Below are 20,976 nucleotides of genomic sequence, written 5' to 3' on the forward strand. Positions count from 1 at the left end.
GAAATACTGACGGCAGCCTGAATTTTTTCAAAGTTACAAAATATGGTCGAATTTATTTCATTAGATTCAATTAGTATGGTAAATTCTGTCGCCAAATTGGAAAAAGCTGAATACTAATACCAATGAGTAGTACACTCTACGTTCATGGACAACGTCTCTTAGTGGCCGGGTTTTATTGGTTTATCCAGTTTCTATTGATTTTGCTTTTTGACAAAGAACGTATTCGCGAAAACTTTCTGAATGAATTATACATTGTATTCAGTAGAAACAGTGTGTGTGGTATGTCAAATGGCGAGCGGTTGCCTTCGTTAGTAGCCAGCCGCGTCTTAGGGAGGCTAGCATCAGCTTAATGTGGGGAGAGAATTGGGGGAGAGGGGTGGGTGATAAGCGTCAGGAGTTAAGGGCTGAATGTACGGGTCCTCAGAGGTTACGGGGGGGGGGGGGGGGGGGGGGGGGTTGGGGGGCTTTACAAGTTTATCCTGGTTTTGTGGTCGAAAAGTCATCAAATACTCAGCCAAAACTGCATAGCCAGCAGATTGCCGGAAAAAAGACGCGATAGACGCTTGTGGCCTTCCATGAATTGAAACAACTAAAAAGAAATAAGATAGACAGATTGATCACCAGTCCTTTAATAGACCACAAGACTTTCTGGGTTAGATTCGGACTGACAATTTTATGAGACACATACGCTCTATAAGAAAAAGACTATTTCAAAATTGATATTTGAAATCGTCAACTCAAGACTCTAATACTCTAGAATTAGGGCATATAGGTTTGGCACTACTTAAATGCCCACTATTGAACTTTAACTAGTAAATGTTCATAAAATTTAAAGTTCATAAAGTGATTTCAGAAGTCATTATTTTGAGTGAGGTAAGTCATGCAATTGACCTAAAAGCAGAACAACTAACATCAAGCACACAAAATTTAACTGCAAAGCGGTAGAAGTCACTGAAGTCATTGAAAAAGTCAATTCCAAGAAGTCAGGCCGCAAGAATCATCGATGGAGCCGGCGAGTTAAAAAAAACATAGCCGAAAAAATTCCGGAAACGACTTGCACTCCTACCCCCGAAAGAACTGGCTCTTCAAATATCTAATATCTCAAGGAAGAACGCATCAAGGCAGAGAAAACAACATTCTTAAGTAAAAGAACAAAAGAAATTTGCCATAGACAATTACAAGGAAAAATTAGGAAAAATCAATCTATTTTTCATGTAGTACACGAACACGTCAAAAAGATAACTGTTGTCTCATGAAACAAAAACTAGTTATCCAACAGCCTTAATGAGCTTACAAACATTTCTTTTTGAAGAAAACGAGAAAAAATGGACAAAAATGTGAAAAAAATGCTCAAAAATGTCAAATGGCATAGAAAAAGACAACTTTGTAGGAACAGAAACTTGCATCCTTTTTTAGTAAATAGAACCCACAGGTATGAGTCTTTAATCAGGGCTTTAGTTAAAATACTTGCGGAAAAAAACGATAGAATGGGCAAAAATTCAGCAAAATAGTTGAAAAACCATAAAGTTTATCAACAAAAACACAAAAAACAGAATAAACCAAGGGCAAAAAATTGTTTAAAATTAAAACTTATATGGCATTTATTTTTTGTAGAAAGTAATTATCACTCAGCATGTTCAAAAGGCATTCCAAGCAAATTTGCAGTGCCGCACTATGTCAAATGAAATCAACTGCAAATAAAATAAAAATCTAAGAAAGACTAAAATTACTTTCTTTAACAACTGATAAAAGCAGAGCTGATTAGATCTATAGGTCTCAGGAAAATAATAGACTGTAGACTGATGCACGCTAGAATGCAAGGTTCAGAATGGAAACAAAAAGATCTCAAAATTGAACATGAAAAATTTTGCAGAATTTTAAAAACTGAACAAAATAGAATCTTTCAATTAAAAGTTAAAGAAAATTCGGGTTTCTGAAAGTTCACATAAAGACCTTTTCTTTTCGTTGAACCCAAAAAACAAACAGAACTAGACAAAATTGGACAAAAAACTGCAAATATCGGGCAACCATGTGAACAACTCTATAAAAAGACTCACGTTATTAAGAGGCATTGAATGCATGAAATATCAAAAATAAGCTGCCATGTGCACTGATAATTAAAACAAAAATTGCATATCGATCAAAAAAATTTTAAAAAACCAAAATGAAATTAAAAACTGAAATGTGCTCATCCAAAAATAAAAAGGCAATATTAATTTTTCAAAAACATGTCCACATGTTAGTACAGCTTCTATTAGAAAATATTTCAACAAAAAAAAACTAAATTATAAGCAAAAATTCTGGGTCAATAGGACGCAAAACGGCTAAAAATTGTTATCTATATGCAGCATTCTGTCAAACAAGACTTTTCGAAGTTGTTGTTGCAGCTGTCGCAAAGCTGCAATTCACACGTAATTTTGGCGGGATACAGGCGCTTAATGCCGTTTTTAACTGCTACCCCAGTAGCATTGGTATAATAACAACAAAAATAATAATAGGTATATTTAGTAGTAGTGTGTGTGTGACTGCCTATCCACTTGGTTGTGGCGCGGCGACCTTTCTTCATCTACGCCATGGTGAATGACATGCGGTCACCGGGTTATGGGGGGCCTTGTCAACATCAGGGGAAAGAGCAAGGAAAGCGGATGATTCTGTTCAGTGTGGTCGTGCAGGACTGATGGTATTAAGTCTTGCCATTTGGCCACCTCTACTGGTCTTTCCCACAGGTCAATCACTTTTAGGTCCGTGGTGTTCTTACTGCAGTTGCAAATCTGATTTACGTCACGTGGTGCTACATCACATTTAGGACAGAGGTTATCAACATTGTCATAGATCATACTCAAGTAAGAGTTTAGCAGGGGACAGTATCCAGTTCTCTTCTGCTAATCGGATACGTGCAATTCATGGCAGCGTATATTCTCCTTCTGCTATCTTTGGTGGATTTGTACTTAGTTGCTTGCTGTATTTGTTCAACTGGGTATGGACAGTGTGTCGGTGGATACTTTTTAGCGCATTTTTGTATTCTTTGCAATTTAATTGCTCTTTATTGTTTGTGTTGCTTCACACGGTACCTATAAGTATCATTTAGTGTCGGTCTCATGAGAGGAAAACTGGTGGAAGAGGTTGTTTTGTGATCAGCACGATGACTTTGATAACTGCCGGCTAGAAATAGCTCTGCTAACATTTCTGTGTGAGCTTCAACCGGCAGCATTTCACCCTCATCGTAGAGGTCATTGATGTTTTTTTCAAAGTCGAAAATTCATTCGCAGATCAAAAAACTTCTCTCGCTCAGACAAAACAAATTAGTTAACACACTATTTTTTTCACTCTTTCGCTTTTAGGTCAAAACGCCGTCTGAACGAATAGTGCTTCCGGTAAAGAAAACCTTAAAACCAATACTCCTCTTCGAGTCGTAAAAACCACGATATCCCCAACAGTGGTCGCTATTAAAAAGAGAAGCAGGATTAACGTAATTGCTACAAACTCCGTTTGAGGGCAGTTAAATGCTCTTTTTATTCCACTCTTCATATGTATCTATTCAGCAGTCAAGCAATTATCATTAATATATTTTTTTAAGGTTAGCAGATGTTCCTTCTTTCACGATCACTCCTGCAAATTGAAAAAGACACGTCTCCAATAGTCTTCTTCGAGTGGAATTAAAAGAGCACCTAAATAATAGCCTTTGAGAGGCTGACGTCCGCTATTAATAAATTTTGGGCTCTTTTAATCGGTGCTTTATGACGCGACTCTCTTACATGTCATCTTGGAATAATAAAAAATCCAGCCGTTGTATGCCAGTACTGGTCGTTCCCAGCTATCGCTTAAACTTCGATTCGATCCATTAAACGATAAGCTACTAACTTGTATCATTTGAGGACTCAGATTTACAAATGATGCTTCCTTCTCCAGCAAGGTGAAGAACTTAGACAAGAGCAAAGACAATCTGGACATCTTGAAATCCTCGCCCAATTCAAGAGCCTCAAACTGAAACAAACATTTTCATATTCACCAGGTTGAATATCATGCCAAATCGAACTCGTTGTTGACTCGTTGTCGAACTGTGTAATGGTAATTAATCATTTCTGGTTGTCATAACAACAGTTGTATTACTTACACCACACTGAAATTTATTAGACTATCTTTTCCTCCACTCTTTTCTCGCCACAATTTTCATAAGATGAGTGGCGAGAAAAGAAATACGGAAAATAGTTTAATATATTTCAGTGTGGCGTAAAATCACGTTGGTGATTAATTTCAGAAATGTCGATCTCGAAACTAATTGTGGATTCAGAGGATAATTATTGGTTTTGCAATTACCATTAGTGTAATTCAAAAAAAAATTAAGCCTTCAAATTTGGTCTCAAGTAATTACTAATACAATTAGGGCAAAATATATACTAAAAATAGTTTTGTTTCCACAAAAAGCAAAATTTATTGAAATTTACCTTTTCGGACACTGGCCAAGTAATTTGTAAGTAAAGAAACTTTGATTGGATTGGTGTTGCGTTATACGTTGAGGAACGAAAATGCCCTTAATGTTAAAACGACAGACTGGACAAGCTGGGTGATCACGTTTTAAGCAGTCATGGTCGGGGGATATGATATCGCGGCACAATAGAGTGAGGGATAGAATATTTACTGCTTGCTCGACCGCAAACTTATCACCCGTTTGCGAACAGAAAAATTTGATTCCAGATAATAACTCAAGGCCAGGAGACATATACTTGCCCAGCTAGTCAGCGGGACAACCATCTGCGTTAGACGTAACCATAACTTCACCACTGCAGCCCAGTCTAATTCAGATGCCGCGAGGAGGTGTGGTTTTGCTCTGACAAACGCTGAAGATAGGAAATACGAACAATGTGCCCAAAAATGTGCCGAAATAGTTATCCAGTTTGTACCACTCGCGTTTGAATCTTTCGGGGGCTTCTCAGATTTGGTTCGAAAAACTTTGAAATGTATAGCCTTGCTTGCCGATAACAGAAACTTTCCACCAGCTGGTTTATCAATTGCCCAAAATCGGTTATCTCAAGGAGTCTCAGTGACTTTAATGAGAGGTTCAGCCACAATGCTGATCGCCAGAGATCCCCTGTTATGAGACTCATTCCTGCGACAACACCCTCAGCCACACAATGGTTAATTTACAGTCTTGGCTCTCCCAATTTTAGTTGCCCAGTTATTGCTGTGCGCGAATTTGTTTGTCACCTAATGAGTGGGGACAACGCTCACTTCTTCTGTTCAACCCGATTGTGTGGGTTGATGATGACGAAATTTTGAATACCCGATTGTGAGGGTTTCTGGGAATAAATAAAAGGCAAATACTCAATTTCGCGGGCACCATGGTGATTTGTGGGCACAAGGCTGATCGCAAGAAAACTTTGAGAATCGACTGAACTTAGAAATGATTTTCACCATGATTTCCCCAACCAAGCATACCTAAAATTAATATTTTCGTCTTTAAAAAAGTTATTGCTGCCTCTATTAGCTGCACTCAAATAACCTTAATTTAGAGTGACACACAATCCACTGGCCTTATCTCTTTGAATTAAAGTAAAGAAATTCAATTCAAAAGAAGTCATTTTTAAGAGTGAGGTAAGTCACGTGTGACCAAAAACTTAATCACGCGAATGGCCAATGAACAAAAAAACTCGCTCCGCTAAGAGCGAGAAATGACGTCACGCACGCACTTCACTTAAATTTGCATGAACGAATGAACAAAGAGCACATTTGAAGTAGTTGTGACGTCATATGGTCGTAACAAAAATCTTGACGAAGAAATAAAAAAAACCAAGAGAAGGCCAATATTAGCCTTCGCGGCTATTGAACACAAGCGACTACCATCACTGTCAAAATGCTGCATGTGAACAAAAAACCACTAACGAGGAAAGGAAATTTGTTCGAACATAAAAAACAGCCTAGGATGAACTATGAATGGATTGGGAAAACCATTAAGAAAAAATCCGATCCAAAAAACCGAAACAGTAAAAATCAAAGTGAAATTGCCGCATCTGAACAAAAAATCACTAGCGAGAAAGCGAATTTTTGATCAAACACCGCTTTCTCACTCTACTTTAAAGTTATTGCGGCGTGAAAAAAAATCACACCGCAAACCACTCGTTTTTTTTCGCTCCACTTACTGTTTCGCCGTGACCAAAATCACAACTCCAATTTGACTTCAAAAATCATGAAAATGTGTGAACATATCTTAAAAAAAGACAGTGCCCCAATACAATTCAAATTCTTCGAAATGTAAAAACCAAGAGGAGGCCAATAATAGCCTTTTATCGCTGTGCGGCTATTAATAAACACCCACTTGACTCTCAAGGAAAGATGTAGCTTCAATCAAATTGAATTAAATGACTTATATTACTACCCAATTACACAGATCAAAAGACCCATTATGCATTAAACGCTTTACCTGTAGAACGAAGTCACGGAAGAGATCCAAGTTCGAGTCATCAAAGACTGCTGCTATCTTCTTTTTGTCCGAAACCAGCTTCAAGTAAACATCCGCTGATCGATTAGCGCATAATCTCACCGCGACTAATTTTCTACAAGCCATCACATCTTCAGTTAATTCCTCCTTTCGTTCACAACTATCCTGAAGAGACTGATAATTCCTCATCATTGTCTTGAGTTTCTTCAGTGCTTCGTCAATCTGTTCAGGTTTCCAGTAGAGAAACTTGCCCAGCTCATTCACCTCCAGCATGTCCAACCGAATTGAGTCCACCTTTAGACTTTCTAGATAACAATTTGCAAAATTGAGACAAATCGTTGCTTTGTTTTGTCATCCCAACTTAAGATCTCAATAAATGTGATTGAATTTTCGGCAGTGAATCGATCAATTTTAAAATTTTCAACTATTAATATTGTACTCGAGTTCAAGTTACTTATCTTCGTCACTTATATTTATACTGATTATTAAAAAAACCCAACGGACAAAGTTAAATTGCATACCCGACAGAGGCAGCGTTGTTCCTCGAAAGCTGGTCGGTTCTTTATCCAAACCAACCTCTGCTAAAACAGATACTAAGTTCTTTCGAAGTCGAAACAGCACAACTAGAGCGTTAAAATTGGTTCAAAATATAACTTTTAATAAATCCGATTTGAATCAGTGGCTTGGTAGCCGAAAAGTAACGGTGCTTCTGAATCACTGGATCAAAAACGCCCAAAAAAACTTTACTTCTGTTCAGATCGGACAACATACTGCCCATTCAAGTACCTCCCACATTATCTTGTTGAAAAAGTGAACTTTTCATACTTCCCAAAAATTTTATTATAACCTAAAGCGTTTAGCTTGTTTGAACAGCTAACACTTTGGACAATTTCGGACAATTCACTTTTTGGACAATTTCGGAGGACTTGTACCCAATTTACTGGCCTAGAAACTTATTTTTCGGGCTAAACTTGTATGCAAGCTGCACACGCATGAGCTGAGGTGTTTACGAGATGCAAAATGAAGTGGAGAGGAGTCCTTATTCGCAAAATGATGTCGTTTTTTATCACATATTTTTAAAATTTTGCTCATTTTCCACGCAAAGAGTACCAAAAACTTTTACCACAACGCGCATTAATTTATCATGGCACATATTGAGCACGAAAACCTTTGTCATTTAAGTCTGTAAATGAAAAGCATATGCGTGAAAGAGAACAACACTACTCCACTGGTTGAAAATGAACCGTTGATAACGTCATATAACTGTAATAATTCAAAATAGAGAAATACAAAGCTATTGCGTGGCTTCAAAAGTGATGAAAATTTCAGTTTGTTGCAAAAAATCCATAAATTTTGTTTCAAGTTAATAAAAGGTGGTTAATTCATTATTCATCTGACAAACTAGATAAACTTACTTCTGTATAGATTATCATTGATCCTATTATTAGCCATAGAAGACAGTACATCCGCCAAGGAATTAGTACTGGTTGCACTTGAGTATGACATCGACAGTAACGGCGTCACGGACCTTTCTTTCTTGGGGCGTTTTTGGGACGCAAACTGCATCAAAATTTCAGTCAATTCTTTTGGTTCACTTTTGGGCAGAAGTTTAACTGGCCGAATTGCAGCACTAGCCGACGATTGATACCTCCTAAGTGCCGTATCAAAACTGTTATAAGTATTGTGATGGCCACATAATGGACATTTTTGTGCAACTGGGAGTACAGAAAAGAATCTGCTCCATTTTCTGCTGTGCATTTGAAAGTTGAATATACGACGAAGCGACATACTGCACAATTTAGCGAACAGGAATGATCTTGAACACGAATAATTTCATAATAACTCTGAAAATTAATACTTTTAGTTCACATTTACAAAATTGATCATTTGAAGTTCATAACTGGTTCATTCTTGCAGTAATTATTTTTTTTGGAAGGCAAGGTACGCTTTCCTGTTCCAAGAGCCCAGTGCTAGGCTTCTGGATTTCGTTGAATGTTCAATATTTTACCGCAAAGAACGCAAGTATTATGGTTCGAAATAAGAATGTTATACATTTGCTTCTCTCACACATCAAATTTAGCAAATCAAACCCCACCCTCTATAATCAAGTAGTCCTCCTTTGTTAGGAACAACAGACACATAAAACCAGAATTCCATGAACTGTTATCACAAATCATTCTATATCAACTCAATGCTAAGTGTCGCAAACAACCAAACTTAAGTTTAAAATTTTGACACAAGTATAAAATGCCCCTAGAGCTTCGGGTTCATCATAAAATATATGATACAACTGCATATTAACTAAATCAACTAAGTTTAAGAAACAACTGTTTACTTTAAAATCTTTAAAGAAATACTGAAAAAAAATTTAAAATGTTCCTATATTCTGATTCGAAATTAAAGGCAAATTTCCTCGTTAGGTTGCAAACCTATAATATGTGAATTTTGGGGTTGGTTTAACCTTTCGTGGACAACAGCGACCATACTTCGTCACAACTTCTTAAATGTCATTGTTATCCACCTTGGAAACAGTTTCCTTCAATTTCGGTCTAATTGACATGTTGTTTACTATCGCAGTTAATACCATGAATAGCAGCAACGGCGTGGACAGAACTGACAAAATCTTGTCAATGTTGTCCACACTTCCTCAAAGACAAACATCGTGGATAATTGTGAAGGATAGCTCTAAACTTGATGCAAAGTTGAATTAAATTTGCTTATTGTCATAAATATCGAGCTCACATCGATCGTGTGCAAAGTAAGCTAAGTAAACAATGTGGTATACTAGCAAAACACAGACATTATGTTCCTCGGAATCAACTAATTTCTTAATACAATTCGAATGTGATACCACAAATTCAATATGGTGCCTTGGTTTATGGTTGCTGTACCTACTCAGCGCTTCTACCGATCTACCTACTGCAGAAAAAAATTTTAAAAGTAACAATTTTAAAAAAAGGCGATCACTGCGATGATATTTTTATGAGGCACTCGTTGTTGACTATCTACGAGTTACACATATACGAATTAACCAGATTTGTTCTGAAATCAATCAATGGTCTACACCAGCAATATTTCTGCAATAATTTGTTTCAATTTAAATCGAACGACCGGAAAACCAGAAGAGGGATTCTAAACTTGCTAAAAAGAACTATTTTGTAAAAAGAAGTTGGAGCGCAATTCAATACGTTTTAGAGGTGCTAAAATATATAACAAATTAAAGATAATGCAGATAATTCCCGCTAATTTAGAGAATGGTAGCCAAGCTGAGGTGACAAGTTTCTGTCATAAATTGAAAAACTCATATCTGGTGTCGAACTACGAGCTAATTAGATTCGTTTTTAACTGAAGCGACCAACAATGTTGAACATGTGCTACTCTAGTTTATTGGATTGATGTCCTATCTGAATAATTTGTTAATTTGTGCTATATTTTGCATGTACTGAACGAAGGTTTATCAAGTCATCGTTGTCAGTAATTTATTGGGCAAATTGAAAAAGAAGATCACTCTGATCTCGTTATTTGTCCACGTTGCTTGTTTATTAATCAACAACGAAATTAATTCTTTCCTTCTTTCAAATGTAAACAGACGCTTATAATACTAATCTCGAAAATATGGCTGTGAATAAAAATGGCAACCTCGGGTAAATTTACTCGCGCAATTTGCACTTTAACTACGTATTGCTACAATTAAAATCTTAACTAGAACCGACTTTTAAAATAAAAACCAGTACTTTAATTTTTCAACTTAAAATCTGTCTAAAGCCCTGATCTGAACCAAAAAATTTTCAAAGCTTTTTAATTATCTACAGGGGCATCAAAATTATACAATTTAGCGTTGGGACAAAATACTGTTAAAATACTCAGAGTAGAACAAATGTTTTAGTCTAATTTCGAAATAAACAGAAGTACAAGATATCAATTACGCCCTTTAAGATAACCTACAATGGAATGAATTACGCTAACCAAGTTTTAAATTTAAGAATACTTCTCTTGGTCCTGCCTTAACGGCCCGTGAAACTTTAAACGAAAAGCCTTCAGGTGATTCATCCCGTTATCCCGCTGAAGTAGATAGATGGAACAAGATTGTAAAGTCAACTGCCAATTTGTAACGTAACCATTGAACGTAAAGACCAAACAGAAGAATTTGGTTTTTTACACAGCGGTTCCATGAAAAACATTAACCGCAGTATTTGGGCGAGAGTGTTGCGTTTTTAAACACAGTAACCAATCTCCGCCATCATTATCAATATTCTAAAATTCAAAAACAAGAGCTCATTGAGAGTCATGATTAATCAAATACTGTCTGCTTGTTCTGTGATAATTAGAAAAATTTTATTATTTACAAAAATTAGAGAACTTGATGCTAGAACTTGACCTCGTGTTTTTTAATAAGACAATTTTTGTTTCTTAGGTGATGCTTGGCTAAGATATGTTGTATCATTATAATAATTTTGCCACAAACTTTTACTAGAGATTTCAAGATTTCAGTTCCAAATACCTGCTGTGACAAAATTCGGCCGTCTTGTACTAACTTTGGTTAACTTTACCGCATTTCGAAATTTTTGCATATTTTGAGCAACTTGCTGCTTATGGCCTACTTCGTCTGATATAAGGGACAATTTTATTTGAATTCGTTCTAAAGATAGTCGCTCATTTCAAAACATTTTGAAAAAATGAAAGAATCCTTAAATTTGTCATTTATAATCTGTTTGTTTTTTTAATGTCTATTTATTTGTTATCTCCCCTGAAAAATCTAAAATTACCTTTAACTTGTTCCTTTAAAAAAAACGAAAAAGTTCTTTCTAGCTGTTCATTTTGGACATAAATACGAGTCGGTCGAAAATTGTTACCGGTCTTGTAAAGTTTTAGATGTTTACAAGCTTCATATCTACGATCACTTCAGGTTCGTATTGCGGTCTTGTGCTAAACTGAACTCCCCAGTTTTTCAAAATTATTTTAATCTGAGTTATAGGACTAGATCAATGGCTCAAGGATCACTAAAATAGTACTTTTCAGAGCGAAAAAAACTACAATTAGCCTTAAATGTAGTGGTACTAGACCATGTAATTCATTAATTTCAACAAATCTTTTGGGGAATGATTTGACATCAGAACAGCAAATTCAATCTTTTGTTCACAACTTTAAGAGATTACTATATTCTCTGATACTCAAATTTGAGAATACCTTTTAAAATTTCATGGTAAATGTTTTCTAACATCTACTCGTTTCTTGTAAGAGCTGGTTACATCCCGTCGAATGCGCCGAGCAGGAAACAGGGGGAGAACAATGACCCTTGTCATTCCTCTAGTCCCAACCCTATGACCTTTTTTCTCATTGACATATCAGAATTCGGCCTACAAAAAAATACAAAACTTTTAAAATACAAAATACAATACTTTTTTTTTACTAAATTGGAATGTTTTATAAATTTGCATTTGCAGTGTGTTGACCCATAGCAGTTTTTTATTCCTTACTTTTGACTCAGTAGTTTTGAAAGAGAGCTCCACGGTGGTCACTGACTATTAACACTGAAAGAATTAATTATATATTTATTATTTTACCTATGTCCTACTTCTTTTGTTGCACCAAATCAATCGAAAACTAAATTCATCAATCGAAAATCTAAGATAGCAAACATTACCTATCCAAGCATATGAAGCACTGTAAGGTATGATATTATGATATACTTGAGCGAACTTCCGCAGAATCATACAAGCGTCCTTGATTTCAATTGAAACTCCTTTTTCCTTTCTGGAAAGTGCTTTCCTATTATCTCCTTAAAATAAATTTTACAATTCTCAAAACTAAATTAGATATTTTTGTTTCCATAAACAAATTGATCTGAATTCTATCATTTTTTTAAAAACATCTCAATTAAAATAATGTCAATTCGAAAATACACTTGTCACCTATTAGCCAATATATTTAAGTTCCTCCTCTCATTTTCATTCCTTACTGCATATTCCCGTGAAATCCGTTCAAGCTCTTCATTTTCCTGTTCTAGACTGTGAATCTCTTCTAGTAGTTTCTTCTGTTCCTCTTTCGCCTCTGAAAACTCCTCCATTATGTGACTCCTGCAACAAAAGAAGACATTTTTTTTAAAACAATATCATTTAAATTGTTAGACAACGGCCTTGGTGAATGAATTCAACGTTGTTTGTTTTATAACTAAGGGTTGAACATTGTTGTTCCGACCCTCTTGAGGGGGGAGGAACTATATACTCAAATGGGTTTTTTTTTTGTTCCGTGAATTTTCGCCGCTCGATATATTCATCGTAGAGAGTTGAGACTGGTATCATTAGAAAGCTCGTCCAGCGTAGAATATGGAATTAAAAAGATTTTTTTAATTTTCGTTTTCTACAGGGAGTTATCGAGGTTTAAACTTCTGAGAAAAGAATAGTGAATTCACGTTGTTTTTATTCACATTTTCCGGAATTTTGCCTAAATTTTCGTCAATTTTGCTAAAATTTGTTATAATTTTTAAGAATAGTGTCGTTGATTTTATTTTTGAAGACGAACAAGCATTGTTGATTGTTTTGATTTAATTTTTTTGGTCAAAAAATCTGGATAAACATTTCAAAATTTAGCCTTTTTCATCAAAAACAGCACGAAATAAGCTACTTTAGTCAACTTTGATTAAATTTGCCGACAGTACACCCCCAAACAACACTCATACAATCTTTGTAGACTCAGAGGGGGCTATTTCTACTTCAGAGTCCGCTGAGAGTGCACTGTAGTTAAAACTTTGCCGTTTTTTGCTAACTTTACTCGTTGATTATCAAAAATGCAGAATTTATTTTGAGTTTTCAACTAACAAATTATCTATATCTACAACATTCCAAAAATCAATTGTTCCTAACGGACAATAAGTATTAGCAGGGCTAATTTTGGGCCACTCTTGGACTGTTACAGTCCAAAAAAAATCGGGTTGTAATCAGTCGGTCTTTTTTTAAAAAATAAAAAGAGTTTTTTTTTAATAATAAAGAACAGAACATATCAAATCAAAGCTCAGGAGTGATAGGTCCAACCAATTTGCTTGCTAAGCAGCTCCAAGCTAATGCATTTAGTTTTTTAATTGAAAGTTTATGGTCGTTTCTTTTTTAAAAAATAATTGACTTTTCAATAAATAATGGCTTAATTAAGTTTTCCTCTATTTTTTTTCTCAATTTGTTCAACTTCCAGCTTAGTGTCAGCAAAGATAGACTGCTTCTTCTTTCTACTGATTTAACATTGATTCTCGGTTGCAGTTTTAAGCCTGAAGTTATTGTTTTCTGGCTTTGATACTACAAGATTTCAGATTTTTGTTTGTTTTGATATTTGCCAGTTTTTCACGTTTTCTAATTTTGTCGCATTATCACATTATTGACAGTTCTCATGTCACCTTATTAGCATTCAAAATAAGGCCCAATTGATCATATTAAAATCCTGAAAGATATACATCATCGTTTTAACGGCCTCGACGCCTCTTTCTTGAAGAAATCAATTGAATTTTTTAATTTTGTCTCTAACTGTCATTTATACTTTGTCGTATCGGTCGTATGAAATTTCCTGTATAGTGATAGCTTTCATTGGCTTTTCATGGAAGAATAGAAGAACTGATATTCTGATATTAGTAGATAGCTGATGGCTTTCATGACTTTGAAAACAATCGTTTTCCAAAATTTAAAAAAAAAACACCTAACTTCGCAATTTTGTTCTTTGTTTCTTTTTGTTACCTAATCTCGTTAGTTAATTACAGGTCAAATATGACCTTATGGGTGTCAAGGGAATAAAAGGGATTGGTGTCCCAAAATCTTTTTTTAAAGAATTTGTTATGACCTTAATGGCTTCGACACCTGTTTTTCACAAAAAAAAGTAAATTAATTTGATTTTTGTCATTTTTGACCTTCTTTTTGTAGATGCAAGAAATATTCTGGATAATTACAGGTCTCGAGGGCTTCCTTTTCATGAATAAACGACCCTATTTAAATAGCTCTTTTTGTAATTAATGCCTTTCATGACATTGAATGTAATTTTGTTTCGAAAAAAAAAATTAAAAGCATTACATACTTTAGCACTTCGCTTTTTTGTCTACTTGTTACCTAGTCTTACTAATGACTGGCCATGTACTACATTATAGCTGTTTGAAGAAGGCGCAATCAAATATATTTTGAGTGCCAAAATTTGGCTTGACGGTTTTGACCGCGTTTTCTGGCGAGTTTCAATTGAAATTTTGTTTGTTCTTTGTTGTTCTCTTTAGCCGCTTTAAAAAATGAATGAGGACAGGTCCTAATGCCCTTCTATAGAAGCAGTGGTAATCGTAAATTTGTGGTAATATTAATTGATTCCTAATGGTATTTATTACTTTGAAGTTAACTGTTTCAAAAAAATAAGTTAATTTTTTTACTTTACTGTTTTTGTTCTCTTTTGTATAATTGTTACCAAACATTTTTATGGACTGTTCGCATATGTTTTCTGGTGATTTATAAGTTATTTTTTTAGTTTTAGGTTTATCTGACGGTATGTTGACTTTGTTATTAAATTTAGTTTTTAAGAGGGACATAAATTTTTTGATGTAATTAATGTTTGTTGTTGTTTGATTTTGCTGTTCGTCTTGACTCGCTTTCTTAATATTGACATATTATAGCAATCTAATGCATCAATTTTTACTCCACTGAGTTATTTGCTTTGGAGGCTATCTTATCGTTCATACAGAATTTTTGAAAAAGACTTAGGCTTTTTTGGGATTCGCAAAAAATAATTTTTGGGTTTTTCTATCTGTTCCTCATTTGGTAGACAATTATGCCAAAATTGCGGATGGGCGGGGTCGGAACCTTATGTGCCATTGCACATTACCGAGCCGCCTTGTTTGGTTTAATACTTAATTAGCCAAGGATTTTTAATTTAAGCCATTGCCTAGTAGAAAAATTTGAAAGATTCATTAATGGTCAATTTCTTTAGCATGAGAACAGAAATTTGATCAGCACAAAGACGCTCAGATTCAGAAAATAAAAGTTATACAAAAACCGCAAAAACTTAATCATCGCGGCACTTCAACAAGTTAGTCAATTAAGTTCTAATTCAAAGATTGAATATAAATCACCAAAGTGTGACGATTCTATAATTGTATCTATACAATTAAATTCCTGCGTTCTTATAGAGTAGTATCGACAATATATGTTGTGCATAATTTCTAACGCTTTTGTTTAGCAAATTAAATGAAAGCACAAATGAACATAAGAGGCGAGAAATTTCAAGTTATCAAAAACTTTTTCGCCAAAAACAATCATTTTAGAATAATATGATAAAATGAAAATTTTTAATACAAAAAACAGCATAACTAAACCTTCTATATCCGCAAAATCTCCGAAGGATGAATGAAGGCACATAAAAGTCAAAAAGAGTAAAAAAAATTGATGTTATTCTCTGCCTTAAAGCTGATTTATCCAAAATGCAAATGAAAAGACTGAGACCTGAAAATCGTCAATTAGATTGAGATGTCTTCAATTGACTTCAATTCAATAATAATCTCAACGACAACAATAACTCAGCAAATATTTATTTATTTAATACTTAAAACATAGCAAAAAAAATATTTATTTAATAGCAAATAACTCAGCAAAAAAAATATCTATTTAATACCTAAAACAGCAAATATCAACTCTCCGTCGCCTACCTAAATCATATATTGTTTGCACGTACACAAGCAGTTAAGGGCATTTTACATCAGCCACATAATTTCCTTTATTTCAATATGAAGAGCCTTTTCGAAACTATCAACATATCACAGGAAATCATATTATCTACACGTTCACAAATAACTATGAAATTCAACCCACACAACCAGTTTTAAAGTTGAGGTATAATCCTTATGAGCAGCCTAAATTTTTAGTCTGGTAGTGGGTTTCAAATCTCCCCACTAATTGGTCAAGACGACGACTTAATTAAAATAGGGATTGCTTTTTTCCTAAACAAAATGGAAAAACCGGGAGTCAAAATTCCCCTCTCATTGGGGTAATTGCCTCTATTAACGCAATTAGAGATATCAGGAGGCTCTGGCCAGTATCATTAACCCACAGAACCAGTTTTAAGGTTGAGGTATAACCCTTATGAGCAGCCTAATTTTTTAGTCTGGTAGTGGGTTTCAAGTCCTCCCACTAATTGGTCAAGACGATGACTTAATTAAAGTAGCGATTGATTTTTTTCCTGTGAAAATTGGAAAAAACTGGTGTCAAAATTCCCCTCTCATTGGGGTAGTTGCCTCCATTAACGCAACTAGGGATATCAGGAGGCTCTGGCCAGTATCATTAACACACAAACCAGTTTTAAGGTTGAGGTATAACCCTTATGAGCAGCCTAAATTTTTAGTCTGGTAGTGGGTTTCAAGTCTCCCCACTGATTGGTCAAGACGACGACTTAATTAAAATAGGGATTGCTTTCTTCCTATAAAAATTGGAAAAAACTGAGGTCAAAATTCCCCTCTCATTGGTTTAGTTACCTCCATAAACGCAATTAGAAATATCAGGAGGCTCTGGCCAGTATCATGAACCCAATTTCTTGGATAGCGATTCTGGAGATTTACTGGGCCATTTCGTGGAGAGAAACTGCTAAACCATTTAAAAAATCTTGAATTGCAAAAAAAAAACAGCAAAAAAGTCATCCTTCTCTTTAACGTCTTCCTAAACGCTTATAAGCAACTCCCGAGCACTACAGCTGCGAGTGAAACCAAACAATTTATCTGGCCACATGAAAAAAAATCCAGAAAGAGGCATTTTTTTGTTCCATGTGCTATTGTAGTGCTCGTAAGTTGCTCAAAAATGTTCAAAAAGACGCTGAAGAGAATGTTTGTTATTGCTGACAAAACAATTTATTTCTGAGGATTGGTGCAGTCAATTTCAGTAACCGCTATTCAAGGAACTGCGCTCAAGATACCTGCCAGAGCCCCCTCCAATATCTCTAAATACGTTGACGGAAACTAAGCCAAGTATACGGGAAATTTGAGTCTAGATTTATTCAACGTGAAAAGGAAAAGCAATCCTTAATTTCATTACGTCGTCATCTCACCCAATGAGTAGTGAGACTCGAAACCAATTTCCAAACTAAAAAATCAGCTGCTCATGAGTATCATTCTTCAACATTGAAAATCAGTTGTGTGGGTTGCAATTTCAAAATGTGTAGACTTTTTCAATTACCTAAGGTTCAAAGAGATCTCTAAGAACGGAAGTTAAAAACCTTTAGTTTTTTTTAAAAGAGGTACAGTAATAAATACTCAGCTTAAAGAGCAGCCTTTTGAACACCCAGAAGAACAGCCCTGCATTTTTCAACAAAAGTGCATGCCTTCTTAAGATACCACTTATGTCTATGCAATTGTTGCTTTCCAAATTATCAAAGTTTTATTGACAAACGCCAGAAACAACCAACTAACATCAGTAGAACTGTTCTCAAATGGCAGGCGTGAGGAGAATCAATTGCGCTCTCCTTCAGCCGGAGGGGGGATGGCATCTCTGGTTGCTCAAAAGGCTGCTCTTGAAGCTTATTTCAGATTACTACAAAGATTTGAAGTGTAAACATAAACAGACTAATGTCCGATGAACTGCTCTTCAAAGACAGGCGAGGCAATTTAATTCAGGGACTGTAGCCTGTAGTCTAGCTTCACTTCGGAGTGAGAGCAATAGAGATCACTCAAAAATGAACGAAAGCGTGAAAAAGTCACTTGAGAAGTCAAAGAATGTTCTAGAAGAAAAAGCGCAAAATGGCCAAGCAAAAAATTTGCATAAAAAGACCAACACGTTTACAATAATTACTATGAGCTTCGTTCAAGAGCAATTAAAAAATTGGGAAGGCGTGACTGAGGGGGGGGGGGGGGGTGAGGGGAGTCAAACTTTCAATGCTAACAACCGCCCTTCACAACCTGAAATTGTTTCCTCGAACTCAGCGACTAGTAAGAGGTATGACTGCCATTTAATGACCTACGAGCGCTACATGTTTAAACCGTTTATTGGTCAAGCGAATAAAAAATAGCACAGGAGTCAAGCGTGAAAAAGGCACCCAAAAAGTCTAATCTCAAGAGGAGAAATCAATCAGTCGAGACGGTCCTTTAAAAAGACCAAGAGGACAATTGCTAAACTTTGATTGAGAGCAACTAAAAAGACATAGATAGTTGAACGTCTTATCTATTTGTCCATCTATCCAATTTTACAAAACACGTTTTAAAAACATTTCTGCCATATTCATATTGAAGCTTTGACAAAAATAATTGCAATTTGCGTCATTGCAGCGAATTAGCACAAGCGAAACACTGTCCTGTTTTCCAACATTTTCTTACGTCTCACCTAAATTTCAGAAAGTTCATTTTGTGAGCAACAGTACTGTTTTGTTGTCATTTTCAGACAAGATTGGGAAGATTATGGAACTGAAGCTATAGTTATTAGATCTCCCATACAAGCACACATTCACCGTACCTCTCGACTACACAAGCGAACTTAATTCTGTTCGTTAAATTATTATCAAGGATCATCAATAATTGAATTCAACTGTTTTTGCACTTTATCTGTTCAGCACGCATTCAGTGGTTCTCTTGAAACTAAACTCAACCAACCATTTCACCACTTATTTCATTCAAAAAATGAGCAAATCAAATAGATATATTTGATAACTAACTTTCTGTTATCAGAATTGCTTTTATTTTTAAGCATTCTCCGTTTCTTCTTCAAAGCATCAACTGCCCGCATTGAAATGTCCTCCTGTCTCACAATGTCATTGAACTCTTTCGTAGACAAATTACACAAAAATTCTGCATCTCTCTCCAGGCGTAACACAACGTCTGGAATTTTGGTGGCAACTTCCGACGCTGGAGTTCTTCTGTTAGCCGGTGCCATAGATAAATTAGGACAAAATTACTTCTGGTTATCTCAAAAAAAACTTGACGTAACACTCTGGTTGTGACTGATGACTCTGGATAGTTAGTGAACAACTTCAGCGTAATCGATCCAGAAAAGGAAATTGTGATTATAGTATTTCAAGTAACGGTGATCAGAAACTGGGGTTATCTCAATAATGGGGTTAATTTGAAATTATTACTTGGAAGTTATCACAATGTTTCGCTAATTGGAAAAATTGATCTATCTTAAAATGAGGTTAATTGAGAAAACATTCTAAAAAGAAACTCAGAAAAATTTCAAGTAATCGATCTCTGATTTTTTCCAAGAGAACGCTTTTATTCTAACATGTCTCAATCTCTCTGTAAACAGCAGTATTTCTCGATGAAACTTATTTTCCCATGAAAGGAGATTTTCCCTCCGATATCTCAATCTGTTTATTGAGTTTATCTCTAATCGCCTGTCGTTTCTGCTGCTCGTTGTAAATTTCTAAATTCTTTCTCTTAATGACTTCGTAAAAATTTATCCCGTTAATGTTCACATTGATCATGAACCACTCAAGACCAGCACCGAGAAAGAAGAAGTAAGGAACTGGCAGATAGGGACCTAGTTTCTGTCCGGGTAGAGTGTCAATTAATTTGCCCAGAAAAGAGGATATCAATCGCCTCATTTGATCATTCTCAGTCTAAAAAATATTACAATTAAACACGAGGTTAGACCAAAGTGAGCATTCCTAGAGGGAAACGAACATAGCAATATCTTGAACATAAACCGACTAAAGTCGGAGGAATTGCTCTCGAACGACAAGTTGGGGGGTGGTAATTTAGAGGGGGTGTAGCTTCGAAATGCACAAAAAATTAACCTCTCAGGGATTCGAACCACTGACCTCCACGTTGGCAGACTGTCATCTTAATCACCCAGCCACAACGCCTTTGCCTTCTTTTCGCTACAATCGCTTTATTACAGAACAAGAGCTTAGCTCACTCCAAAATGAAGAACTAAAGTCACCCAAGCAGAATGTTCTAGAACAAAAGCGCAAAAACAGTCCAGCAAAATTTTTGCATAAAAAAGACACACGTTTACAATCATTGCTTTAAACGTCGTTCGACAGCAATTAACAATATCATGCCAAGATTCTAGGCAAGAAAACGTCGATACACGGACCTCGGTGTCATGAGATATCATTACTGAAACAGAAATATCCCATCGGAAACCTCATTTTTCAGTACTGAATCAACCAAATTGAATTGAGCCAACACGTGCTGCAGTTATTATTGCAGGCTGCTCTTTTCTCTTACAGTACAACTCTACCACAATATAGCATATTAGGGATTTTGCCTCATCAAAACATGTCACGATTTATAAAGCAAACTTATCTTACACGCTTTTGCGCATGCATCAAAAGTATGGTCAAGAAAATTAAGAAGTTGCATGTCTTTACAAGATATATGAAGTTTCGTTTCACTGGACGCTTGAAGGAACCTTGACTGTGCTTGACTCGTATCTTCAATGGCATTTATTTAATCATTTGTGAGCAATTTACGCCGTAACCAAACAATGACTCATGACAACGATAACTATAGGACGCTGATATGAACAAAAAGGCTCTAAATGATTAGCACTGAGAAACAAAATATTTTAAACAAGAACGAGTAAATCCAGAGCACCAAAGTAAAACAA

The 20,976-nt window shown here is 35.5% G+C and overlaps 3 protein-coding genes across 4 annotated transcripts in view; 1 reads left to right on the plus strand and 2 right to left on the minus strand.

Annotated features, from left to right (window-relative positions):
• LOC142349481 (uncharacterized) overlaps positions 1 to 8,276 on the minus strand; it is a 30,385-nt gene extending 22,109 nt beyond the window's left edge. Inside the window, exons 1-4 of one of the 2 annotated variants that reach the window (XM_075401070.1) lie at positions 7,852 to 8,276; positions 6,958 to 7,014; positions 6,419 to 6,741; positions 3,862 to 3,984 (exon numbers count right to left, since the gene is read on the minus strand). In XM_075401070.1, the coding sequence (XP_075257185.1) occupies positions 3,862 to 3,984; positions 6,419 to 6,741; positions 6,958 to 7,014; positions 7,852 to 8,224 (876 nt within the window). In that variant the 5' untranslated portion in view covers positions 8,225 to 8,276. Of the gene's footprint in view, positions 1 to 3,861; positions 3,985 to 6,418; positions 6,742 to 6,957; positions 7,018 to 7,851 lie in introns of both variants that reach the window. The other variant, XM_075401069.1, reaches the window with a different exon arrangement.
• LOC142349487 (serine/arginine-rich splicing factor 7-like) overlaps positions 1 to 20,976 on the plus strand; it is a 398,530-nt gene that overhangs the window by 260,962 nt on the left and 116,592 nt on the right. The window lies entirely within an intron of this gene.
• Positions 12,227 to 20,010, minus strand: LOC142350047 (uncharacterized). The gene is made up of 2 exons (XM_075401959.1): positions 19,079 to 20,010; positions 12,227 to 12,513 (listed from the first exon to the last, which is right to left on the minus strand). The coding sequence occupies exons 1-2, from the start codon at positions 19,294 to 19,296 to the stop codon at positions 12,345 to 12,347; spliced, it is 387 nt and encodes a 128-aa protein (XP_075258074.1). The 5' UTR covers positions 19,297 to 20,010; the 3' UTR covers positions 12,227 to 12,344.

Source organism: Convolutriloba macropyga, chromosome 11 (assembly GCF_964194025.1).
Source record: "Convolutriloba macropyga chromosome 11, txConMacr16.3, whole genome shotgun sequence".
NCBI lineage: Eukaryota > Metazoa > Xenacoelomorpha > Acoela > Convolutidae > Convolutriloba > Convolutriloba macropyga.